This window comes from Poecilia reticulata, chromosome 6, assembly GCF_904066995.2.
Source record: "Poecilia reticulata chromosome 6, P_reticulata-male-v2, whole genome shotgun sequence".
In the NCBI taxonomy this organism is placed as follows: Eukaryota; Metazoa; Chordata; class Actinopteri; order Cyprinodontiformes; family Poeciliidae; genus Poecilia; species Poecilia reticulata.
In genome coordinates, this window is record NC_088835.1 from 29,033,225 (window position 1) to 29,060,995 (window position 27,771).

The 27,771-nt window shown below is 38.6% G+C and overlaps 1 protein-coding gene across 1 annotated transcript; it reads right to left on the reverse strand.

Annotated features, from left to right (window-relative positions):
- Positions 1-1,631: 1,631 nt before the first annotated feature.
- On the reverse strand, positions 1,632-26,749 carry n4bp1 (nedd4 binding protein 1). The gene is made up of 12 exons (XM_008412539.3): positions 26,036-26,749; positions 18,685-18,912; positions 18,423-18,596; positions 17,219-17,724; positions 16,273-16,633; positions 15,144-15,476; positions 13,891-14,126; positions 8,750-8,880; positions 6,783-6,879; positions 4,900-5,007; positions 3,887-3,988; positions 1,632-3,807 (listed from the first exon to the last, which is right to left on the reverse strand). The coding sequence occupies exons 1-12, from the start codon at positions 26,345-26,347 to the stop codon at positions 3,471-3,473; spliced, it is 2,925 nt and encodes a 974-aa protein (XP_008410761.1). The 5' UTR covers positions 26,348-26,749; the 3' UTR covers positions 1,632-3,470.
- Positions 26,750-27,771: the final 1,022 nt, after the last annotated feature.

Consider the following 27,771-nt stretch of genomic DNA (forward strand, 5'->3'; position numbering starts at 1 on the left):
AGGTTTTTTTTTTTTTCTGAGGATGGCTAGATATTTGTTTTGCACATAGGTCTGAACGGGCAGCCGCTTTCAATTCTGTTAATTTTGCGCACATTTGTGATGTAAATGCAGCCACTCATGCCTTCCTAGAAGAACCTTTTTAACTTTTGATGCAGAAAGTACTCCTGGATCAGTTATCCTGTATTTTTGTGTTTCTGTTGCTACATGCTAGTCCAGGAGGAATGAATGCTGAGGGTTTCCATTGTAACTGTGTGCAAAACTTTGTAGATATTCCACTAGTGTTGGAAAAAACACAAACATTAAATATTAAAATTACATTAATTAATTTTCTCATGTGGGCTGCACATTTCTCATGTGGTAGAGCTGTTGCCTTGCAGCAAGAAGGTTCTGGGTTCGATTCCCGGCACCGGTCTTTCTGCATGGAGTTTGCATGTTCTCCCTGTGCATGGTGGGTTTTCTCTGGGTACTCCGGTTTCCTCCCACAGTCCAAAAACATGACTGTCAGGTTAATTGGCCTTTCCAAATTGCCACTAGGTGTGAGTGTGTGACCAGCAACCCTCCTGACCCCACTAAGGGACAAGGGTGTAAAGATAATGGATGGATGGATGTGAGTGTGTGTGTGTGCATGGTTGTTTGTCTCTGTGTTGCCCTGAGACAGACTGGCGACCGGTCCAGGGTGACCCCGCCTCTCGCCCCGAACGTTAGCTGGAGAGGAACCAGCAACCCTCCCGACCCCACTTAGGGACAAGGGTGTAAGAAAATGGATGGATGGATGGATATTCTCATGTGAAAAGTTATTAAACATGCTGTGCCCTGCTCCTACCATTCCCAACCGTCGTCTTCTTTTTTTTTAAGGCGGTTTGAGTGTGCAATACCGCCATCTACTGGAATGGAGTGTGGATCGGGATGCTAACACAGATTTTAAAACTAAAATAAACAAAACAAAAATAAATTATACTCTATTAATTTCGTCTTTTTAAGGTACCTTAACAAAAATAAGATACAGAAGTGGAAAGTCCTGTAATTTACGTAACAGTTCCGTCTTTTGTCTTTTCCGCCAGTAACGTCTGGTTGATGATCACGTGACTAATCTAAAAAAACGTATTTTTTCCAAATTGCAGTGTTTTTATTAAGTTGATTTATTTGCTTAATTCCATGGAATTTGCGCGATTTTAAGGTCAAAACAACCAACAGCTACTGGGTTTTCTTAAGACCTTTTGGAACTTAAATTGAAAAATAGACTGAATTTAATGCACTGATAACTCAGATCAACTGGGATAGTTTTGTGATTGAACTGAAGTTTGTCAAGACGACGTTGTGAATTGGTGTTTTACAAATAAAGGAATCAATTTAGGCCAAACATTTAACTGTAAATGCATTAAAACAGTAAAAAATAATTACTCAGTTAATGTCAAACTTCCTACGAGTCGCTCAAAATGTGAAGTTTCTGCTGGAAAGTGCAGAGGAGCTTCATTCAAATAGGGTTGAATTTTCTCAGATTTCTGTAAACAAGGATATATAAAAAGTAAGACTTATAATAAAATCAATATGGCAAATAGTACATGCGCTACAATGCATTTATTAAAAATGAGAAGCTGTTTAAAAAGCTGCAGAAAACAGGGCAGTTGATGTTTGATGGGGAAGGCTGCATTTATTCTGGATTTTGAACATACATTAAACCATATGTGCACTGTAAGCAAAAATGTGAATATTTACAAGACAAAAAAATCAATATACACAGAAGAATTATAATACAAGGGGGGGAAAAATCCTTCAGTAACCCTTACAACATAACATCCTTTAAACACATGAACGTTTTGAATTTAGCAAAAACTAGAGGGTTAGATCTGAAAACTGCAGCCATTCTGAGTTTTAAGGAGATGAACATGAAACGTTCATCTGTTCGCTCAGCTTTTCTCTTCAGTGCATTTCACTTTAGTTCCAAATGTAACTCAGAACTGAAAACAGTAAGAAAACCTCAGGTTCGAGGTGTAATCAGAAGATAAATATTGTAGTGTTTGTTTCCATCGCTTCCAAACCAAGGTTCATAACTCACCGAATACCTCAGAACTGAACGCTCATCCAAGTCTGATGGGTTTTCTTTTCTTTTTTTAAAGAGATCATCAAAGCAGTAAATTCTGGTTTGTTGTGGGAATTTTTAAGCTCAGGATCCTCAGTCAACTGTTTACAACCCTGGGTCAGGTTGTTACGCATTTTGAAGGAAAATATGGATGTTTTTCACAAAATAACAGGTCGCCCTCCCCACTCAACCATGCTGCAGTTTGCAGCTTGTGCCACTAGATGTCACTCTGGCTCTGAAAACAGCTTTATACTGACCTGCTAATATATTTTTCTAAACATTGTTACCACCTTTTATTCACTGAACTGATTTTTTAAATAATCCATGTACGTTTTCTGCAAAACGGTCTCAGAGCTCATCAACCAGCTAGAAAAAGTTTTACTGGATGAAAAATTGTAAAAATAAACAAGTTATTTCCTTCTCAACCAACTTCGTGCTGAACCAAAGCAACGTAACAATTTAAGCAGCATTTCAGAAAGCCCATATTTATTTATATAAGGTGCTATAAAAGCTGAGTTTGATTAATATCGACCAAACTGTTCATAAATCCAGGTTTAAACATAAATTTGTAGCCTTCCAAATCGAAAGCTGGCATTTATAAATGCAGCTTGGATCTGTGTGTGTAACTCCTAACTGAAGGGCTGCTTGAAAATGTCATAGTGTTTATAAATGTAGCCTGATGCTTAAAGCAGAGATTAGAAATCAGATTGGTGATAAATGGCCACGCGGATCCACTGATTTGCGTACAAACATCATCTCACTGCAACACAATCTCCCCAAAAATTCAAAATGGAGGATCAAACTAAAGCCAGTTGATTCTGGTTTACCTCTAGAACCAGTGTGGTGGTAAAAACAATTATTATTCATCCTGAAAAAAATTACTTTCCATCTTTATGCATGTTGTTGGACAATGCCATCGCCACCTAGTGGTCAGGTTTGATCATTTCAGGAACAAGTCGCTGCGTAAAGTCGAGGCGTTTCTGTGCTTCAGTAGCAAAATGGAGGGAAAGCGAGGAGGGCGACCAGTTGACTGAAAGTACGATTTCCAACGGTAAACACTTATAAACAAAGTTAACCTTCTTCAACATGAGACTCTGTGCATCTTGTTAAACTCTCCAACCTTCGGAGTGAAAGTTGAAAGTCTCGTCGATCGCTAGCAGAGATTTTATTCCCAGACAAACACAGAATTTTTCTTGCTGAAACACAGAAATCGTTTTGGTTATGTTCGGCAGACAGTGGTGCTGCTCACCTCGATGGACCAGAAAGCAAAAAATAAAAAAACGATGAAAAAAAATCCAAGAAAATATTCATTGCAGATAGCAGCTAGTTTAATAAACAGTTTCTGTGCCCTCCGACGAGGAGAAGAAGAAGATGGCGGCCGGGCGGCGGTTCACCCCAGCAGCAGACCCGACAGCGCGTTCAGGTCTCTCATGTACGGGTTGTCGCTGAGGATCCGGTCGATCCGCTGCTTCTGGTCAGGAAAGATATCGTACAACTTCCTCTTCAGCTCTGACGTCTCCCCCGGCGACCGCTGCGGCGGCGGGGCAGGCGACGGCGAGGGAGAGCGGCGCGGCGGGTGCCACTCGGGCGGCCCGGAGTGCGGCCAGTGTGCGGTGGGGTGAGCCGTCAGGGAGGCGGAGTTACGCAGAGTCTGGACGTTAACGGGCGGCTGCTGCTGGGACGAGGCCCGGAAATCCGGAGGGTGGAACAGCGGCGGGGAAACTCTCCTGGAGAGAGGAGAAGAAGAAACAGGCTGCAGATAAATCCCGAACAACCAGAGCCACAGATACACACCGGATGACTCACCTGTTGTCTTTCCGCAAGAAGTCGTCCAGGTGGGGTCCGTTTTTTCCAAGCGGGTCGTCGGGAATCATGAAGTGATCCTCAACGAAGGTAAACTGAAGAAGTCTGTCAGGAAACACAAAATGCAGCGTTCACACAAATGAAAAATTTCATATTGAAAAACTAACAGCAACTTGTAAAGGTGAGCTATTATGCTTCCTTTACCTGGCTAGGACAGGTCAGTTTTAGGGCCTCTGTCACTTTAAATCCAAATAAGCTGCTGCTGGCCACGCCCCCAACTCAAAGTTTAACTCACAGGTAGGGATGGGCATTTACAGTGTTGTCATTAATTGTGATCATTAAGCAACAGAGCAGTATTTTAAAAAGTCTTTGACTCTTTACAGTAAATATCACATTCAGTAGAATTTCCCATGAAATGATGTAATACCCAAACCAACCAGTAGGTGGTGAGAAAACCACAGAAAATAAAAATATTTCTGAGTGTCTACAACTGCGTTTAGCATTTAAACTTTGAATTTTAACAGCTGTTAACACTCACATATTTCAGCAAAATGGCAAAAAAAAGTATTTCTATTTACATTGCATGGTCCCTTTAAATGTTTCACCAGAAAACTAGGAATAATTTAGACATTTAAGACTTATTTTGATTAAAAATTATTGAATCTTCTGGTCTGTAAATGAATCTAAGAAACAATGATTATCTAAAATGAATGAAGTAAATCATTATAATATCATGTTGCATTAAAATATAATACAAATGTGACTCAAATGAGAAGAAAAATGGAAAATGTGCCACTGATATTATGGAATACATGCAACACGTGAATATTTCACTAATTAGAACAAGTTCCTGTGATGATTCTGTTTCCTCTTTCTCAGAGGAACTTTTTCAGTAAAGCTAAACAAGCTATAAATCTTTATTAGTCAGCCGCGTCGCTGGACTTTCCAGCATCTCTCAGGGTAACGAAACACGTCAGCATCTGACAAACTGAACTCTGCAAATCGCAACCTATCACCTCTCCTGAATGATCCGACGCCATGTGTCCGAGGTGTCGACAAAGTCCCGCAGGTTGTCGTTGGTGACTATTATCCCGTCCGTCTTCTCTGCTAGGTGGAGCAGGAACCTGAAAAAAAGGAAAGAAAAGAGGCAGAGCGGATTGTTTGGATTAGACACTCAGGATTTTCCCGGCGTTCAAAGGTCAGACATTTCCAGAGCGGAGAGGAAAACCTGAAGAGCTCAGTCAGGATCCTGTTTTCAGTCTGAAGGCATTTATGACACAATCTGACTTCAAGTGGGACCGGCAAACTTTCAGAGATATTTCCAGAGTTTCCTCAAATATTTATTCAATGCCAAAGCTTCAAATTTAAGAGATTTAACAAAGGATGAGGCTTCTCTTGATCATTTGTAGACCATCTGAAACACTTGAATAAAAGTTTCATTTCAGTTTTCTTCCACCAGATTTTCTCATTTACAGAGAAATAAATTAGCTTCTTATGCTAGCTACACTTTACCTCATTTTAACTTATTTTAATTTTTTATGTTGCTAGCTTACTTTTTCAAGGTTTAGCCCATTATTGTTCTTTGTTTACACAATTTAACTTAGTTCATCTTACTATCACTTAGTTCATATTGGTAATTTATAGAGGTGTGCCGATCGATCGGCCACCGATCAGAATCGGCCGATTTCCGTGAAAAAGTGATCGGTGATTGTCGATCACGGTCTCTTGTTGCCGATCACCTGTATCTCATTTCTCAGCCTGCCTGTGCAGCTGGACTCCTCTTTCCTTCTCACTTCGCAAACGCGCAGCAACAAATCCTAAGCGATGTGGAACTATAACTATAACGTGAATGGGGAAGTTTGCGTGTTGCGGTGGAAAATTGAAGTACATCAAAATGCATCAACACAACAAAGCTAATACGACATAAAAACAATGCCATACTTGACGGAGTTTGGCTACATCGAGGCTCACTGCAGTAAAAAAGACATATGGAGGATCAGATAGCAGGTAAAGCAGCGCACAGCTACAAACACTCACCCAGATTAGCATGACGGTCAGAAAGCTAAACAAATAACCCGCAAAATTATTTAAGTCTTCGAGCTGCGATGTAAGACGCTGGTTCTGCTCTCGCTGTTGAACCGTTGCTACGCTACAGGTAGTAATATTTCACAGACGGAGCGCCGCTTCTGCTCCACCTGGTAGTGACTCTCACACCGAACCTCTGCTTAAAGCTGCAGCATCTAACTTAAAAAATAAATTTTACATACGTATTAAAACTTTCACTGTCCTAACATGAGACAGATAATCTCTGAAAAAATAATCGATCTCCTCCCTGCTCTGCATAATTACTCAGCTAGCCGCCATGCTATCAGGAAGTTTCCATTCAGTAACTCTGGATTGTTTATTGTAATGGATCCTGTATTTGCCTTTGAATGTTAAGTTTTATAGTTGAATTTTTTTGGCAAAGTTGAGATGTTTTATTTTGACTCTTTGCATTATTTAGCATCTTCAGAGCCTCCATATGTTTTCAGTCTGTTAAAGATAGTATTACTGATATCCGTACAATTTGCACAATGCCTGTTCAGTTTAGTTTTCTTCTTGGAAAAAGTTATTTAAAAGCTTTTATCTAAATTAAGGTGAATTCCTGGTTCCTTTTTCCACATAATGTAACCGGTAGTGCTTATGATTAAAAAAATAATAATTATGTGATCGATATCGGTGATCGGCCCTCCTGGGTGATCGGTATCGGCAGGAAAAAACCCGATCGGCACATCTCTAGTAATTTAGCATGGTTAGGGTAGCCAACCTAAATGTTTTCTATGTAGGGTTAAATATGTAGCTGTGCTTCTTAAGCCACTTTTATGGTGGAAAATGAGGTGAAAACGTTTTTTGTTTGAACCTGTCGTCATGTGAAGATATTCTCTGGCCGCAGACTTCTCTGGAGGGGGTGAAGGACAGCAGCCGCAGGTCTTCCAGCTGGTTCAGAAAGTGTTGCTCTGGAATAAAAAGAAATATGGATCAGAACAAGATATGTGGAGCCAAATGATGATCTGAAGTCTTTGAGTAATTTGAAAATGTCCCTGAATTTGGGGTTTAACACTTTGGGCTCTGAATAGAGGTTTGTAATACTGTGGTAAATACAAGGCCAGTATCCCCAACATTGATACCTTTTCTTTTTATTATTTTTGTTTGAACCTAAAATGGAAATAAAGGTAACACTTTATTTGAAGGGGGGTGAATAAGACTGTCATAACACTGTCATAACTCCTGTCATGAACATGAATAAGCCTTTATGAATATTTATGACTGTTGTCATAAAGCGTCATTCGGTAAATTATGACACTTTTAATACAAAGTTGACATTATTCAAAATGTCTTTGTTATGACAACTTGACATTAACCAAGAAATCATTACTGTTTAAACTTTACTTTTAATAACATAAAGTTACCTAATTTTTAAAGTGCAATCAGTAATACTTTTATAACAAATTTATATCAGTAATGATTTCTTGGTTAATGTCAAGTTGTCATAACAAAGACAATTTGAATAATGTCAACTTTGTATTAAAAGGGTCATAATTTACAGAATGACGCTTTATGACAAGTCATAAATATTCATGAAGGCTTATTCATGTTCATGACAGTGTTATGTCATGTTTATGACAGTGTTATGTCATGTTTATGACAGTGTTATGACAGTCTTATTCACCCCCCTTCAAATAAAGTGTTACCGAAATAAAACTTATAGGTGTTTCCAAAATATTTTAAGAACACATTAATATGATAAGAGAGGAAAAACAATAATCAATCGCATACTGATACCAATATGGTATTAATATTATCATTAAGGACTGGACGAAATGGTTGAAAAACAGCCGAGATCAATAATTATTGATTAGGTTTTTGTTTTAAATATCTGCCAACTGGTGGCATGACCTTTCCTGTTTTAACTGTAGTTTTCACTCCACATCGTTTTTTTCAATTATTACTTTTAGGCAGTTATGAGGCAAAATCTGACACTGCTGCTGTACAAGTTACTTAACAAGCTGTTGCTAGGCAACGAAAGAATGAGTTCCCACTTTGGTTACCTAGCAACCCTGAGAGTTTGACCAGCTAAAGTCTTTTCTTCAATTCCCAACATGCTGTAAATATTGATTATTAAATATTCTATTAAACGTATTATTGATATATATATATATATATATATATCCATCCATCCATCCATTTTCTTACACCCTTGTCCCTCAGTGGGGTCGGGAGGGGTGCTGGTGCCCATCTCCAGCTAACGTTTCGGGCGAGAGGCGGGGTCACCCTGGACAGGTTGCCAGTCTGTTGCAGGGCAACACAGAGACACACAGGACACACAACCATGCACACACACACTCACACCTAGGGGCAATTTGGAGAGGCCAATTAACCTGACAGTCATGTTTTTGGACTGTGGGAGGAAACTGGAGTACCTGGGGAAAACCCACCATGCACAGGGAGAACATGCAAACTCCATGCAGAAAGACCCCAGGCCGGGAATCGAACCCAGAACCTTCTTGCTGCAAGGCAACAGCTCTACCAACTGCGCCACTGTGCAGCCCTATATATATATATATATATATATATATATATATATATATATATATATATATATATATATATATATATAAATAAATAAATAAAATGTGCCACTGATATTATGGAATACATTAAACAAGTGAATATTTCACTAATTAGAACAAGTTCCTGTGAAGATTCTGTTTCCTCTTTCTCAGAGGAACTTTTTCAGTAAAGCTAAATATATATATATATATATTTTATCACAATAAAGCGTCTTTCTGTGTTCAGTTTTGAACGTTAAGGTGAGCTCAGGTTTACCTGTAGCGAGTCGGTCTCTCTTCTGGCGCCACTGTGGAACGAACACGGTGATCTCCCTGTGGCCTCTCCGCCAGAACATTTCCACGGCCAGAGCAATGCCGCGGCACGAAAAGAACCGGTGAAGGCCATGACTACAAAAAAATAAAAGGAAATCAAACTTCAAAACTACATAAAAAGATGCAATGGAGTAGTAGGTCTGACGCTAACGGTTATTTTAGTTTCCCATCGATTATTCTGACGATTAACATGATAAATTCTGCAGATTTTTCATTTAAGCTCTTAAGCTTGTTTTGTACAATATTAAAATTCAAATAAACATAATTAAAATCCTTTTATAGAAATAAAACGAACAATTTTATTGGCTCTGTTGCAGTAACATAGCATTACTTTTAGTGTATGTTTGGTAATTTGTAGCAAACGATGCATCTACAGCAAAACGGCCAATTCTAACGTCAACATGTGAAAAGCTCGGCCATTTCTGCTTTACTTTAATACAGCGTAAGCCTAATCTGTTGAGTATTTGGATTAACCAATTATTGACTGTGTAACAATTTGAACCAGATGAAGACAAAGCTGCCCCTGGAGGAGTTCTGGATACAAATACTTACAGAAACAGAAGTTTTTTTCATATTAAATGCAAAATGTATATATTTTTGGTACAGTTTAGGTTTAATTATAGCTCTGACTTAGAGCTGAGCATTTATTATATTGCTTATCCTTTATTGCGATAAATTTCCTGTCATTATAAGAATTTTGAATGTCATTAACGATGTTTAATGCACATTTTGCAGAAGTCTTCTTTAATTTCAGATGCAGCTTCATACAAGTGTGGGGAAATAAACTGGATCAGAGAAAACAGCAGCTCATAAAGGGTAAATCTATTTAATTCAGGGGTGGAAAATATGAGTCGCTTTGCAGAAACTCACCCGAAACTGAATGCACCAACATCTGTCACTATGATGCAATCAGAAACAACGAACCCGAACATTTTAAAGATTAGCAACAACTTCAAAGAAAACAGGCTTTAATTAGCCTCTGCAAAACTTCCAGGAGACACAATTTAAAATATCAGCTGACACACAACGTCGCCGGTGACGTGCACAAACTGCAAGCGCACGTCAGACGGCCCCAGTTCAACATGCTGGTAGGTAGGGCAACAAAAACCGCAACGCAAACAACCAGCAGCAGCCGCCCAGATGAGAAACTCCCTGAGCAGGAAGCTGCAGACAGATCGCACAACTACCGACGTTATCAGAGCCAGCAGATCTCTGGTGCTGCTCATCAGGCCCAAACCACCAAACCAATACGTGTCAGGGATTTTTCTGTTTGTTTGTTTGTTTGTTTGTTTGTTTGAGCAGCAATGTTTGTTAAAAATAGCACAAAGTTTCTGTCATCACTGATGGATTATTCAGGTACAACAATTTCACAAAAAAAAAAAAAAAAAAAAGAAATCCTGGAGGCAAATTAACCTGCCTCAAAAATTCATTAAATACTTTGTAATAATAAATACTGTTAAGCTATGCGGCGCAGTGTGGTCTGGCCGGAAGGTTATTTGTGTTGCACAACATCGCTCTCGCTTCTGCTAACGCCTGCGCCGCTGACGCAAGTATGCTAGGCGCTATTTTTAGCTGTGGAGAGACGTAGGCCTGTCACGATAACAAATCGTGCTGGACGATATGTTTGCAACTAACGATTATTTTATTAATCGATTATTCTGATGATTAATTGGATAAAATAGATGGCCACATTCTGCAGATTTTTCATTTAGCCACCTTAGAGTTTTTTCTTTACATAAAAAGACGCAAACAAGTAAATGATTCAATTCTTTTTCTAAATAAGAAAATAATTTTTTTAAAATGCGGTGCCAACGTTCATTTAGTGAAGCTTGAGCTTTTGTAGCAAAAGATGAATCTGCAGCTAAAAATGCTTCCAGACATTAAAAGGTTAAACTCTCAGCCTTTTCTGCTTATGAATACAGTGTAGAGCTGATCTGTTGATTTTTTAAAGAAACAATTAATGAGATTAGTTGTGATTAATCATCAACTAATCTAGTAATCTGATCAAATCTGAATATTTTTCTGCATTAACCAATTAATAATTGGATAGCAAAAGCAGATGTTTTTAGATTCATGTGAATCTTAAACTAAGTCACTCAGAGTTTTGTCTGTAACATACTCAGAAGTTAAATTTTTTTAATTAAAATTCCTCCTCGTCATGAGAATATCTCTCCCGTCTGCGCTGGTTCTTTCCCTTTCTGCTCGGGTTACTATCAGGTTTCCAGATCTGGACTCACGTGAGCTGTGGTTTCACAGAGACGCATGCAAGGCAGCCTGAGCAGGTTCGTGATGCTACAAACAATATTTAGCAGCTTTCCTTCCAAGCTGACGTTACGCGGCCAAAAGAACAACCAAGAAGGAAGATTATTGGGACTTTTGGGGCAAACGGTGATGCAGTGAGTTACAAAGCTGCAGCAGAAACAGGCACTAAAACACGGCAGATGCCGTCATCATAAACTAAAGAGATAAAATATTCCAACTTGAAATCTGACGAAGTTGCTGCCGAGACTCGTGATGCTGATCAGGGGGAAACATTGCAGACCCGTTTCACTTTCCCTGGTGTTTTAACTCTACAAACACGTCAGACTGTAAACAGGGTGCATTCAGAGGCGGATCGTTTTCAGCCAGGGGTCAATATATGCAAAGAGCAGGGAAGTTCCCACAGCTGCTGAGAGAGAAAGTGATGAATGACATGAAAGTCGGGGTAAGTCGTGTAACAATCACCAAACTCTGCGGAAACGCAACCCAAGGAGGGAAAATGGCTCAACTTCATTTGAATGATTTTAAATAAGTTTTTTTTAGGATCAGGGCATGTCCTGGTCACTGGGACGTTTTTTAAAACTAAATAAAAATGTTTTGAATTATTATTTAGTGATAAACTCTCAATAAATTTGATTTTATAATAAATTCCTGACAGATTTGATCATTGAAGAGGTTATTTCTAACTAGAATTGAACCGATTAATCAGAATAGTCATGATTAATCGATTATTGACATAATTGTCAACTAATATAGTCATCAATTAATCGTTAACTGGAATATACAGATTCACTTGCTAAACAAAAACATACACACACAAAGCAGTAATTAAGCAAAAACTGTACTAAAAACAAATACATTTTGCATTTAAGATTAAAACAGAACCTTCTCTGAACACTCAAAGCAGTAATTAATTGTTTTTATCCAATTAATCATAAAAAATAATTGATAAAATAACTTCATACTTTTAGCATGGACAGAAAAACTGTAGAAGTAAATATCAAGACGGACCTTTTTACTCCGTACTGGAAAAAATTATTTACATAAATCACATCTGGACTTTGCTATTTTAAAATGATATACTCTGTTAAACTAGTACTTTCCCATTAATATCAAAGAATAATTGACTTAAAATAAGCTCTTATATCTACCTGAAATGCTACTTATGAGTTAGTTTTGATTTATTTCAAGTGTACTAAGATATTTGCACCAAAATACCTGGTAATACTTGGTGTTTTTGCAGTGTAACAAGGGTCGTCAGAGTAAATGGGGTTGAAAATAAATGGATGATATACTTTCTGCTATTTATTTGTCACATAAAATCCCAGTGAAACATTTTGGTGTTGTAAGAAAAACAGGCAGAACCGAACTGCTGGTCATGTTGAAACATTGGGTTGAGTCAGAGGTGCATGATGGGCAGAGTTCGGGTAAAGCAGGAAGAAGGAAGGAAGAAACCAGAACGTGAAAGGAAGTAGTTGCACAAGCAAAGAGTCAGGATAAGGTCATGCAGGATGAAGACCGAACCCATAAATCAAAGCGAAAGCAAAAACTCCTTTCATCTTCATCTGCACATTAAGTCCGTGACAAACAGCTTCTGGATCAATCAGAGATTGAAATCGCTGGTTTTCTTTTTGTTACTAGAAAAGGTATTTTGTTCTGAGAAACACCTCCGTAACGAGCCGCCCTCGCTTCGACATGGTGCTACAGCTGCTCTGAGGCCTGCGCACAGTCATACCCAAACATGATGAGTCACAACAACATGTGAAGGCGTGGGCGCGCCAACGACGCCGGGGTTGTAGCACAGACCTGCACGCATGGTTTTGTGTGGCGCGTGCATGAAGCGGCGGCGACGGTGCTGATGGGAAGGGTGGCGGCTTCGCGAGTCAAAAGGAGAACAAGTAGTATGCGGTGTGGGACGCGACACCAACCTAACACAGATTCGATTTGTCATCGGATGAGTAGCAGCTTCACACAGATTCTTAAATTTAAAAAAATCAAACTAAAACTGATTCTGACGAAATATCAACATGAGCCGGTTATGACTGGCACTTATTACCAACATTTACTCCCTTCTTTGTTTTTGTATTATCTCAGAAAACGAGGATTGACTCAAGCGGCGCTTAAAGAAAATCTCAATTTCGGCCAAAAAAAAAGCCAATGACTGATCGCTTACGGTGTGCCAGTAACTCCTGTTCACACCTGAACCACAGCGGTATCACATTTATCACCCCAAAGGTGAGTAATGAGGGAGGTGGACGATTCTTACCAAAATGTTAGTCATGATTTTTCTTAAAGTGAAATCAGATTGTGATTCTGTCACAAAGTCTTATTTTTGCCGATAAAGCTGAGGCTGTTTCTAACAATTCTTAAGTCACTTAAGCCTTTTTTTTAATACAATATTAGAAATACAGAAAACAACTCAATTCATTTTTTAAATAAAAAAATACAAATTCATTGCCTAAAATGCAGTAACATTTTTGTGTATGCTTGATCATTTGTAGCAAAGGATGAATCTGCAGGTAAAAAAAGGCTCAGTCTTTCCTTTGACTTAACATTAACACAGGATTAATTGTCAGTAATAATCGATTAATTGACAACTTTGACATTTTTGGTCCCAGCAGGCCTGCTGTAAGTTTATTTTCAATACACACGTGTCAATATTCTTTGTTTATTGTGAATCATATGAGATTTTATCAGGCAGGAAAAGGAGCCTACGCTTCCCCTCCTACTCTAACACTCCAGTTCATCATCTCAAGAGTTCTGTGGCGACTCGACACCTAAAGGACTGAAAGTGACCAAGAAGTGAGAAGCTGTGTGCAGACTCACGCCATCGCCACGTTGCTGCCGTCTATGATGATGTGCCTGAGGTCCGGGTTCCCCCGCTCGTTCGGCAGGTTCAAGGTGAACTGGGTCCGCAGCGACTGGTGGAACCGGGCCAGGCCGGTGACCGGCGGGGCTGGCGGGTCGTTGGCAGGCGGGGTCCGGGCCACGCCGCCCTGGAAGTTCACATGGCTGATGGTCTGGTAGGCAGAGGCTGCGGTCCGGTTGATGGGCTGAGTCGACTGGGAGGACACAGGAAGCGGAAACACTTAGGGGAGGGAACTCAGAGCAGCAGCTCATTCTCAGCTTTAAGTAAAAAAAAACTAATAAAAGTAAATAAAAACGAATAAAACAGAGTAAGACTCCAAGGCTGGAGTCATGTCCAACTACAGAATTAAAAAGAACAAAAACTCAACTAGTCTAGGTTCGCTAGTCGCTAGCGAGAGAAATTTTTATGATCTTATGACCAAAGACAAAAAATAAATCCTACAACTGCTAAAATCTGACACAACTCCATTTTTGTTTACATTTCAAAAAGAAGGAAGTTGCGCTCAGGTTCTTCTTTAGAGGTTTTTGTATAGTTTCCTTCAGTTGTTCGTGGAGCAGCGCCCCCACAGGCGAGGAGGGGAACATGTTTTGACTCGGTGCAGAATGACAGAGAACCGCAGCAGAAAAAATAAATCAATGTCGCATTTTTGGTCCCAATTAAACTGAGTTTATCAACTATCAGGTGTAAAAACACCTTTAATCACTTTACTTAGTAAAACTGGAGTCCGATTTGCTACCAATGGTCAAACAGGGTAGCAGTTGTTATGAAATAACTACAATCAAAACCTCAGCACTGAAAAAACACAAAAACTCACCAAGTATTTTTTGAATACCTTAGTACATTTAAAATAAGACAAAACTAAATTACTATGTTTTAGCAAGAAGTCAGAACTTGTTTTTTTCAGTCAGTAACTCTTCAATTTTGATGAAAAAGAACGAGATCAATTGGCCAATAAATCCACTTATAACAAGACATTTTTCCCCTGTTATCAGTGAAATAAACTGTTTCATCAATATTAAACCATTGCCTTAAAACAAGCTCTGACATCTTGCTGAAAAGTTACTTATGAGTTAGTTTTGAATTAAAGTGTACAAAGATATTCGCACTACAAACTACACCAAAAAGATAATGTGTTTTTACAGTGCCTGACCTTGGACTGGATGGATAAATTAACACATAATTCAACAAAACCAAACAAACAGAAACTCACGCTGGGAGTTGAAGCCAGAGAGGCGTTACTCAGCCACTGCGGCGTGCTGCGCAGCGCCGTAACGCTCTCCACCTTCACTGGTCCGCCCAAAGTTTGAGTCCCGCATCGAGACAGGTAGTCCCGCTGCGTGACCCCGCCCCCTCCCCGCGCCAGGTAGTCTGTTCGGGACCCGGACTGCGTGGGGTCAGGGTGCGGCATCGTCATTATCCGGGACATTCGACCGTCTGCCGTTTTGGCGCTGGTGGGGATGATGTTGTCATCGTCGTCGATCGTAATCACCTCGTAGTTCCCCGCTCCGCCCTGAGCACTGGAGCTTCTCTTGATTGTGATGGCCTATAAAGGATGTGACACACAGAAATAAATACATGTTTATTTATTTAAACAAATTTAATCAAGGTTTCTTCAACTTTATATTGTTACTTTAAAGTTTAAGTGTGGAGATTAAAATCCGGAAGCAGCAGCTTTGCAGATTTTCCTCTGCAAAGCTGCTGAAACTCTGAATTCCTATAAATCAAGGCTAAAACCCCCATTTGTTTAATATGCTGCACCAATTTATCAGCACGCTGATTTATTGGTGCAGATTTTGCTAATTTTGGGAGATCTGTGATCCGTTGATACTTAAATGTGAAGCCGATCTTTTCTACCTCAACAAATGAACCCCGTCCTCTTCTGCTCTGCAGAGAGAGGTCTGACTGACAGACCGACTCACCAGCTCATGTCTGCACGTTTGCAGTCGCCCCACTGTTGGAAACTCAGCAACTTTCTTGCTATATTCTGTGACGTTTCAGATAAAAAAAATTCAGTATCGGCCAAAATCGGAATCGGCAGTCAGGTTTTTTAAAGATCAATAATCGGAGATCGGCCAAAAAAACTGCAATCGGTGCACGCCTAGTCTGTAGTAATCTGTTGGAGTAAAATAATCACTGGTTGCAGCCACATTCAAGATTCGTCCTTGGTTTGACAACATTTATTCTAGTCTAGAGTGATTCTTTATTTGTCCCTTAAGAACAAAATGTATTGGTATCAACAGCAAATTGACAGATTAATGGAAGCTTTAAAACGTATGGATTGTGCTGTAATGGCCAGAAATGAGGATTATGGGATTATTTGTGGCTTGATGTGAGATTACCTGCTGAGTGCTCGTCTCACTGCCGCTGCACTTCCGCCGGTGTCCCAACCCGTTGCTGCTTCCTCCTCGCTGACTCGGCTTTATGTTCTCTTTCGACCTCCCAGAGTCTCCCAGCTCCTTTTCCCTGAAACGGGACGACATTGACGAGGCCGACGAAGACGAGGACGAGGAGGAGGAAGAGGAGCAGAGGGTGTCAGCGGGACGCACGGAGTTCATTCGTCTCTCTCTGTCCCCTACTTTGCAGTCCTGCTCACAACGTTTGGTTTCTTCAACTATTTTCTCCAGGATTAGAAAGGTGTCCTCTGTCTGCCCCGTCGCCTTGACGACGCGCTCCACCACTTCCTGCTGGTAGCCCATGGTTCTGGAAAGGAAAAGTAGATCTCACAATGTAGCCACAACTTTTAAATGACGCCCACAGTAAAATTCAAGCCCTTAAATTACATAATTTGTTACCGTTATTAATAACGTTTTGTGGTATTGTGCTTTATTCTACAGAAGGGACAAAGTTGACTCAAATTTTAGGTTTTGAAACGTCTCTCTCACCTTATACAGAGAACAAATTTAAATGTTATTAATTCAATTCAACTAATAAATTAATTCAAATAAATCTACAGTCCAGTGTCAAGTTACAAAAACAGATAAAATACAACATCTCTTCCAGTTGACTAAAAGTGCTGGAGCTCAGCTTGGGTTGCTAGGTAACGGGCGGAACTCTGCTGGGGTTGCTAGGTAACGGGCAGAACTTTGCTGATGTTGCTAGGTAACGGGCTGTGCTGTGTTGGGTTTAGTAGGCGAGGGGCCGTTCCTACTTTCTAAAGGTTTTTGACGACAAAAAACATTAATTTATTGCCAAAAATTGTCTGGGTGTTTTTGTCTTTAAAAGCAGCTGAATCCCAAATGGAAAAACAAAAACGTGGAAGGTGTGAATTTCCCTTTCAAGGTTTACCTGAAAAAGTTCACCAGGCAGCGGAGGTTGGTTTCCGGGCTGACGGCCTCGCCGTCATCTGGTAAGGCCTCGCCGGACTCCTGTGTGATCGGACCGGCCACCGTGTTTGCTTTCCCTGAGTAGCAGGAGGAGGAGGAGGAGAGCGTACAGGAAGCAGACGGGGTTTTGGACCTGCAGCTGCTGCCAGCGCCCCGGACCTCCCTGTCCCGAGGACGCTCCCTCGCCGTCCTCTCTGGCGACTCCTCCTTCCGTTCCAGGGAGTATTGTCTCTTTGTGTCCCGAGTCTCGCTCTCGGACGAGCGCCGCTTGTGTGAGGGTCGGGTGCCGTTGAGCAGGACCGCCTCTGGACCCAAACCCGCTTTCCCGCCTGTGCAGACGGCCGCCGAACCGCCTTTCTCCTCAAAGCTGGTGTCCAGGATGCGGTTGGAGAGCTCCGTCACCGGAGTGCTGCTCTGTGAGCGGTCCTGGTCGATCTCCGCCATGCTGGGAAGCAGCGCCTGGTTGACCTGATGGTGGGGATAAAAATGATTCACTGAAAAAACTGAAAATACTACCAAGTATTTTTGGTCCAGTTTTGTCTTATCTCAAGTATGTTAAGATATCTGCGCAACTTTTGAGTACAAATGCAGCTAATTTGAGCCATGGTGAAAAAACTGACTAAAAACTAATCGTGATTAATAATTATTGAAATATTCGTCAACTAATTCATTAGTCGTTAAATACAGTAAACATACCCAAACATGTAGGCACAGGAAAGGCTTTAGACGCTCAACCTCACAGCTAACTAAGCTGAGCGACTAACTCACTCGCTCTTTGGTTGCCTAGCAACAACTTGCTGGGTAATAAGAACTTTCAAGTACCCTCAAAATTTGGTTGCCTAGCAACAACTTGCACAGTGACTTGCGCAGCAGTAGTTTCTGGTTTTGTCACTGTGCCTCACAACTGCTTAGAAATAAAAATGTTGTGAAAACTGGATAAAACAGGAGGTTATGCCAACAGTTTGGTATTATTTCAGATACATAAAACAAAAAAAAAGATGAATAATTATCAACGTTTGTATCGTGATGAGTTTTTCATCCAGGCCTGACACAACTGCAGAAATAAATGGACCTTTTGATGATTTTCTGATTATTCTGTAAGTATAAACCTGCATATTTTTTTCCCCCTAGAAGCGTTTCCCATGGATCGTATGGATTTAACCAACCAGTGCCGATGTGTTTGTGCTGGTGGGGCTGTGAACCAGTCCCAGTAACTCCTCCTTCAGGGCACTGGGCAGCAGCAGGAGCTCCATGGTGTATTTATCATCTCTTTCCTCCACGAAAGACTTGAACGCTCGCTTCACCGCCGGTTCTCTGTCACTTGGCAGACTCTTCTTCTCCTGCACAGAAAACACAAACAAATGAAGAAAAAATTCTAAATAATTGCCAACTTAGTAACTTTGACGAACGTAATTTCACCAGTCCTACTTGGAAGAGAGCAACAAACTGCTGAACTCTGCTTTGCGCCATCACAACGGGCTCAGCTCGGCCCACCAGCCACAGACGGCCCGGCTCCGGCACCAGAACCTCGGCGCTGGTGTCCCGTATGAGCCTGTCCAGGAAGAGGCCCCGGGCCCCGGCGAAGATGCAGTGCATGTCCGTGGGATAGTGCTCCTCTTTCTGCAGCTCCGGGTCGCAGAGCCCTCGAACATACTCCTTCAGAGAAAAAACTAAAACATTAACGCTGCAGCTTACGGCTGTTTTAGAAATCAAGTTTTCTGACAAATAAAATAATATATTAGAAAAGATAACTCATTCAATTCCGTTTTTAAATTAGAAAATTAACATTTTATTGCCTAAAGTGCAACAATATAGAATTCCTTTGATGATTTGTTACAAAGGATGCATCTGCAGCTAAAAATACTTATAACAAGAGAAAAGCTATAAGGATAACCTTTTTTTTAATTAACTCATTAACTGAAGAGCCAAAGGTGCTTAAAGGGAGACATAATTATTACAAAGTTGTTTTTCTCTCTTAAATAAATATGCATGTGTATTTTTTACAGCTTTACATTGCTATAGTGTGACCTTCCAGCAAATGGCCGTTTTTGTTAATGTGCATACTCCAGGTAACGATTATTTCGATAATTATTATGATAAATCTGATTAATCATTTAATGATTTAAGAGCAAAGGGTATTAATAAGAGATAATCTCAGAATTTGACACTTGACGAGTTTCAGGAAGAACATATTTACAAAGTTTTTTTCATTAAATACAAAAGGTATAAATATTTTTACAGCTTTCGCTTCATTACTGCTCCGACCGCATCATTCTTTCAGCAATTGCCTCTTTTTGAGTCTTTATATTCCAGTTAACAATTAATCAATTACTAAATTAGTTGATGGTTATTTTAATAATTGATTCATCCCTAAAAAAATGGATTTCAAAATCACAAAAGAGCAAAATTCTTCATATTTAAGCAAATGCGAAGAGAAAAAAAAAAGAAAAAGAAAATGAAAGTAAGGTCGGTGGGTTTTTGTATTAATTCACGTCACGTGAGGCTGAAACTGAACAATTTGCAAAGAATCAGATTCAGATACTGTCCTGGCTGAGGGAGACGTTTGGGTGAATCAGCAGCGTTCTGACTGATAACGTGACACGCCCGTTTAGCATTAATGAAACACTCGACGCGACGGAAATGAGTCAACAATGACCCCAGCAGAGGAGCTCAGGTCTGCGCTAGTCAAGAGAAACAAGGTGAGGCTGATTCAGCTTTTACTGAAAAGACTCTTTATAATAAACTTTTATAGAAACTGGAGATATTTTTAAAAAAACAACTTCAAGTTCATAAAAGTAATAGATAATAAAATGGATTTACTGAAAATCTCCAGCTGAACAAACACTTTACAATAAAATAAACAATATTTTAAAAACATCAAGTTGACAAAAAATACCAACATAAGTATAAACGGCCCTTATTAAAAATTTAAACATAAAAAAATTGTCTATTCAACTCATGAAAAATTTTAGTTTTTTAATAAAGAAAAAAAATCATGACATTGATATTAAAAAATCTAAAATTCAAAAAGAATAAAAAATATAATAAATGACCTTTAAACCTGAAATAAATGTATTACAAGTTAATGTAATACAATAACTTGTAATACATTAACTTGTAAAAGTTGAAAATTCAATAAAAGTTTAATTTTCAACTTTTATCGTTTATAAAAGTTGAAAATTCAGAACTATATACCAAGTTGAAAAGAATAAAACAAATAAAACCTTTTAGCAAAAATCTAAAACTGAATAAAAGAATTTATTACAGGTTAACAATAAAAAATTAGTTCTCATAAAATTTTTAGAAAACATAAAATTGATGAAAAAAAAATAAGCCTTTACTAAAAATAAATCTATTACAAGTTAATGAATTAAAAATATATCTCAATAAAAGCTGAAAAAGATCCCATTCAAATTTAAATAAAAATATGATAACATTAAATATAGAATAAATAAAATAATTAGCTTTCACTGATTGCAGCTAGCTAGATCAGTCAATAACATCGCATTTTGATATTGGCCCAAATTTTCATATCGTTTTATATGATAATTTTGATATTGCTGATGAATTTGCACTAAAATCTGACAATTTTTGTCATTTAGTTACATATTGTATCGTAAGATAAGCAGAACTGGGCCAATATTAACGACCGATGTTTGTTTACATCTTGTTGCCGTTTGTGTTTCAACAGCAGATTGGTCATGTGACATTTGTTTGGTCATGTGATACTGATGCAGTGCAGGACCAAAACATGTTTGAAGCAGAGAAGCAATGTGGGCATTGTGGTCGTTTTCTTAATGTTTCGAGGAAAAATACATGTAGCATCGGTAAGTATCAGTTATCAGCCATTTAGCCATTTAGCATCGGTAAATATCAGTTATCAGCCATTTAGCATCGGTAAGTATCAGTTATCAGCCATTTAGCCATTTAGCATCGGTAAATATCAGTTATCAGCCATTTAGCGTCGGTAAATATCAGTTATCAGCCATTTAGCGTCGGTAAATATCAGTTATCAGCCATTTAGCATCGGTAAATATCAGTTATCAGCCATTTAGCGTCGGTAAATATCAGTTATCAGCCATTTAGCATCGGTAAATATCAGTTATCAGCCATTTAGCATCGGTAAATATCAGTTATCAGCCATTTAGCATCGGTAAGTATCAGTTATCAGCCATTTAGCATCGGTAAATATCAGTTATCAGCCATTTAGCATCGGTAAATATCAGTTATCAGCCATTTAGCATCGGTAAATATCAGTTATCAGCCATTTAGCATCGGTAAGTATCAGTTATCAGCCATTTAGCCATTTAGCATCGGTAAATATCAGTTATCAGCCATTTAGCATCGGTAAATATCAGTTATCAGCCATTTAGCGTCGATAAATATCAGTTATCAGCCATTTAGCATCGGTAAATATCAGTTATCAGCCATTTAGCATCGGTAAATATCAGTTATCAGCCATTTAGCATCGGTAAATATCAGTTATCAGCCATTACAACTAAGTTAACATCAGACAAATGACGTTTCCTAACTGAGCCTGAAGCCGTTTTAAAACTTTTGGACACAAAAACTGAATTTAGAGAGTCTGGATAAGCAGAAACACTGAAGCTAAGCTTTCTGGTAGTAGGAAGCTAAAACTGACTGCTGCTCATCATTGGAGGCTGATGAAATCTCCACTGAAACGTTTTGGTTTTGCTTGACTGGCAGAGCTCTAAGCAGCTGCTGAAACGCGACCAAGACTCGTGACACAGGATGCAGAAGTGTGAAAGAGTTTCTTCTGTGGGAAATTACACCCATAATGTGTGGCTAACTTTTGATCTAAATGCTGTTTTTCAGTAAGCCAACAGCATTGTGTCTGAACAGAGCTGCAGCTCACATGACGTTTAAATTATGCTGTGAATCAAAAGGATCCATTCACAAACAAACAAAAAAGAGGATTTGAATCCATCTGACCAGATTATTATTATTATTATTATTATTATTACCTCAGGTGTGTTCATGCAAACGGCAGATAAAGAAAACCAGAACATGGACTTCCTATGTGGAGATCCCCTGGTTAAAATACGCTCTGAAACGGCAGCTATGGTCAGAAATGTTTAGTTAGCATTTAATGTTGTGGAAAATATGTAAAACTGCATCAGCAGCTCAAAAGCAAAAAGATATTTTATAAAATCTGCAACATAACTTTACAACTAAACAACCAAACTGAATAAAGAACTGGAATCAGGCTTTATGAAGTCACTGTAAAACATTCATTTCAAACTAAATGGACTTTTTGAGGAGAAAGTGGTTATTTTTGTCTAATCATCACATTTTATAACTTATGCAACTTGTTAAGAGATATTTTACTGAGTTCTGTGATTCTTTGTGGTTATGATGAAAAAAAGAAAAAAAACGATGACATTTAATTCTCCAGTAATATTTTTTATTTAAAATACCAATTTCTACTAGGAATGTCGCAATAAATCAGTGAATCGCATGATAAATTACAACAGCCTCAATAATTCGCATTTACATGATTTATTGTTCTCTTTTTGTTCTTTCAAAAACTGGACTGCAAAGGTTTTCAGTCTGATGTTTCAGTCTCTACTAGTCATTTTTTAAACCTTCATAATTCATTATATTTGTTTCTGTTGTTTTGTTTTTTTATTTGGGATATTTAAATAAATTTCTAGTGTTAAATGTTCTTTAGAAGTTAAAGTTTATTGTTCTTTGAGAATGTGTTCTTGCATTACTTTGCCATTAGCATTACATTATTTGAAAATTATCTCTAAACAACAATATTGTTATCACTATAACTTCCGGGAAAATTTATCATCCAGCAAAATGATAAATTTCTGGGAAAATGTACCATTATTACAGTATAATCTCTACTTTCAAGTAGGAATGCACCAATTGCAGTTTTCTAGTTTTCTGGCCGATCATCCACTGATGCCAATTTTTTTTGTCTGAAAAGTTACAACAACCAACAAATTGGCAACAGCAAAAGAGACCAAATTGCTGCTTTTAAGACTTTTGCAACAGCAGATAAGACCAATTTATGACGTGATTATTGGCTGATCACAGACAATGAATAAAAACAAAAATTAATGATTTACTGCCCGGCCAATTTATCTGTGCCATCCTAGTTTCAAGTGTGTCAAAATTAAGTTACCCAAAATACTTTTTTTGTAAAAATACTTAAGATCAATAAATTACAAATTCATTTATGTTTACTCAGCATTAAAAATGACTTGTTGAAACATGTTTTTTAAAAAAAATATAACTTAACTTGAACATAATTCATTGTTTTCTGCAGTCACTGTGACACATTTTACTGAATAAATCATTTCCTATTTCCTTTCGCCAGGTAGTGGTTATGAGAAATGGTTCATAATGTGTCCTGCAGAGTTAAATGAAGGTTAAATAAAAAACATTTCACTGTTGGGGGTCAGTGTGAAAGACGCCTCTGAAGCCGACTCATTTGAAGGAATGTAAGCTGTCAGTATGTCACAGATTTTACCCTCGTATATAAAACCTCCTCAGCCATTGATGTGATTCATTACAGAAAACATAAACAGCAGACAGGAGATTTTACTATTCAACTCATGAAAAATGCTTTATAGGTAAAACAAAATCTCATCTCTAGCAGACATTTAATAATTTAATAATTAATATTGATTCTGTTTTAATCTAAATTATATATATGCTGCTTGTTCTTGCTCATTTGGGACAAACTACAATCTTGTACTTTGATGTTTATCTTCTAAAGGTTGAGTAATTATCTCCTTATGACTTATCCAGTCACATAAAAACTAATGTTCTGTTTTTATTGAGTTTATTTTACCAAAGTAAAGCATTTACACGTTATTTTATGAGTAGACATGAAGACAAGAGATGCAAAAGCCTTTAAAAAGAATGACTTAGTTTTCTGCATCATCTCTTGCTTTCTGTGCTATTAACAGTAAATCTGCTTTAATGGGGTTTTCCACATCTGTCTCACTTTGTTCTTTGTTTCAACTAAACAATCCAAGCTGGAAGAAGTTGGTGACTAAGAGGAAATAGTAAACAATGCCAAAGAAAACACGAGCTGCAATTGTTTTGCCAGGATCAGGATTCACTTCTTTTAATTTGGATGTGGGTAATTGTTACCACGTCCTGCCAAACCACTGGTTTTTTGCTAACTTTTGGAGGAATCTCAGAAAATTGCTCCAAAACCAAGGGAAAAATAATACATGCAACAATAATAATGGTTGGAGCTACACAACCCCTCCAATCAAAGCTTGCTTTCCAAATTAGGACAGAAATAAGGAGCAGTAGGTAAATAGCTTTTTGGTAAAAAGCTATTGAGAGTAGATTTAAACCAAAAAACAGCCGATATTCTGCCAAAACACAATTTTGTATATAATATGAAAGTAAATAAGTCTGTAACCAATAAATAATCCTTGTCATCAGTTTGGTACAATCAGAGTGTGGGCTGCTTTTTATGCTCCAATTGCTTAATTTGGGATTAAACCTTTAGCTGCACTGAATCATTAATGGTTTGCTATTTGGTAAGCCAGGTTGTAGTTTCAGGAATTTGCAGTTACAGAACAAAATACCTGAAATATAGAGCAGTCCTGATAACAACTAAACTGCTAACTGATCAGGCTTTTCTAAAAATATGTAAAGGGTCAGATTTTCATCAAACCCTTTAGCTTAAAAACAATAAAAGCTCTTTACTTAGAATATGCATCATCACTGTTTTTAGTTAGGAAATCACATTCTACAGTAATAAACTAACTTTATTGTCCTTCTTAGTGATCAAATAACCAACATTTATTCTAACAACTCACCATTCGCCAAAGATCATGGGTTGAATTTTTAATAGTCTTTTATTGTTTTGTTTTGATAATATTTATGATTTTCTATCTCTTTTCCCAGATACCAATGTAAACTGAGGGACAATCAGGACCGTCTTTTTCTATTTATATGCAGTCAGTAACATTTAAAAGCTCTGACTGTTGGACCCATTTCGTTTTTACATCAAAATGTTTTTAAAATTTTAAAAACATAGCAGTTCGTATTATTCCAGAGGTCATATTGAGCATTGAAACAACTGGTTTTGACAGTCTGTTTTGAAGATTTTTGCTCAAATAACTAAAAAATGATCAGTTATACATTGAGAGAAAGTGTCCAAAACAGGCTTTTAAAGTTTAGTTATTGTTTACATAATCAACATGAGACAGTTTGGTCTGGAAAGACTCTTTTATTCTCTTGGGTTGGGAACTGTAGAGATATAAACTTGTTTTTAGTTTTCATTTCATTAAGAGCTTTCTTCACCTGTTGAAAACTGGAAGATTAGATTATTCTCATACTGATTGGTGCATCAAGACTTCAAAGTCCAAAAAAAACAAACACTTAAAACCCTGGAAAACTGACAGATTTTGGGAGATGACAAGAAAGTGTAACAGTTGATTTGAGATTTTTTAACAGTAAAATAAGACAGAAGAGGAAAATACAAATAAATAATGGTTGTATTAAGATCTTAAACCTAATAGTAAGTGAGATAATAAAGTTAATTGTTTGGTTTAAGGTTTTTAAGACACTGGACTGAAGCAGAGAAGCTGTTGGTCAATAAAGTTGAGGTTCAAGCCATTGACACACACCTGTTCACCAGGGAGTGGTACAGTCGATATGCACTTTAGGTTTCCTTATTTCTGACTAAAAACGGCAACATGTCACAGTGAACTGTTGGGTAATGTAAAGAAACCGACATGACAGCGTTGGTTTGCGTACAGAAAGGCCGGTTGAAACCCACCTTCGCCTTGGACACGTCGTCTCTGTTGCCCCGGAGCTGCAGCCATATCTGCCGGGATGTTTTGCTGCCGTGCGGCTGTCCTGTGTGGTCCAATAGACCAATAATTGTAAACGTCACTTTAAAAACTTGCTCCACTCGGGGCCTGGCACACTTTAGCTCCTCTTCTTTGTCCTCCAAGACCGTAAACTCGTCCACTGTGGGGGCCTCCGCTTGCTGCCTCCCAGCCGACGCAGGGAGCCTGTTGCCCGGCTGTTCCGGGCACGCGAGCTCGGTGATTCGTCTCATTCCGAGCAGAGGCCGAGTTGTTGACATCCCGCCCTGTCGCTTCTGACCACCGCGCCTCTATATTCAGACCTCCAGGCGCTGCTGGCGGCTTCTGGGAGTTTTCATGGCCTCTTGTCTGCGTTTGTTACGGAGCTGCGACGTAACGTTAACCTCCTCTAACGACATGAACGCGGCGGCGGCAGCTAGCGTTAACAAGTCGGAAGCTCGGTCTGACGTATCCGGAAAGTCCCAGTGATGGCCTCATCAGAGCACGACAGCCCGGCCGAGTGTTGTGTCCTAAGATGATTATCTGCCTCACAGTTAAGAAAATAAAAACTCCGCTCAAACTAATCAAATTTCTGACGCCATTCTGATCATTAAATAAGACCACAGATTATTTAAAATGTGAGCATCAAACAAACAAAAATAGGTTTCACATCGGGGTAAAACCACCGCTCTGCCCTCTAGTGGTGAGCAAGTGTTACTAGCTTGAGATTGATTCAATTAAAAAATACTCTATTAAAGCTGCAGTATGTAACGTTTATACTTTTTTCTTTTTACATATTTGTCGTGAGAGATTCATATAAGACAAATAATCTGGGAAAAATTTAGTTCTTCTGTCTTGATTTCTGCCAACACTACAGCATGTCAGAAGACCCTATTGTGAATGCTCAGGCTAGTTAGCATAACGATGACGGATCAACTGTTTTTCTGCGCTGGATTTCTTCAGATAGCAAAAATAACTCAAGAGAGGAGGTAGAGATAATTGTTTTTCACAGATTATGTCTCATAACAAACTGTCACAAAATTTTAACAAAATGTAAACATATTCTTTTTAAAAGCTTGACTCATACTGCAGTTTTAATCCAAACGGTAATTAAATGTCGTAACTCCTATTGTGTAAGGTTCTTCAGAGTTTCTGTAGACGTTGATGGCTGTGGGCAGGAAGGATCTCCGGTAACAGCCTGTTATACAGCGACTTTGAAGAAGTCTCTGACTGAAGACATTTCCTGCTTTCACATCTACATCTGACATCTTCATTCATGAGAGACTCACTGGTTCCTAAGGATGATAAGGTTAGAGGTGTGTCTGACTCTGGATAGATATTACTTATCTTACCATAAATAATTTAAATTACTTTTGATTCAATTTCACTGTTTTATAATGTTTTTCAGGATTTATGACCAATCTTTATGTTTCTGTGAAAATGTTGGCATTTTGGTGTAAATTTGTTTACTTTTGCATCTCAGTGCTGCCCTCCTCGGATGAACAGTGGCTACTGCAGCTGTACGATGGTACAGTTTGGTTTGCGTCACATTTTGCCCAATTTGCCCTGTGGCTGGGTTTTGCTTTTAGTTACATTTTTATATTTGTCGAACTTAAAATACGTTGTTTAAAATAGTAAAACATTAGCTCTCTAAGCCCATTTAAGTCGTCATCTTGTGATGCGCGACGTGCTCTGAATCCGCCAT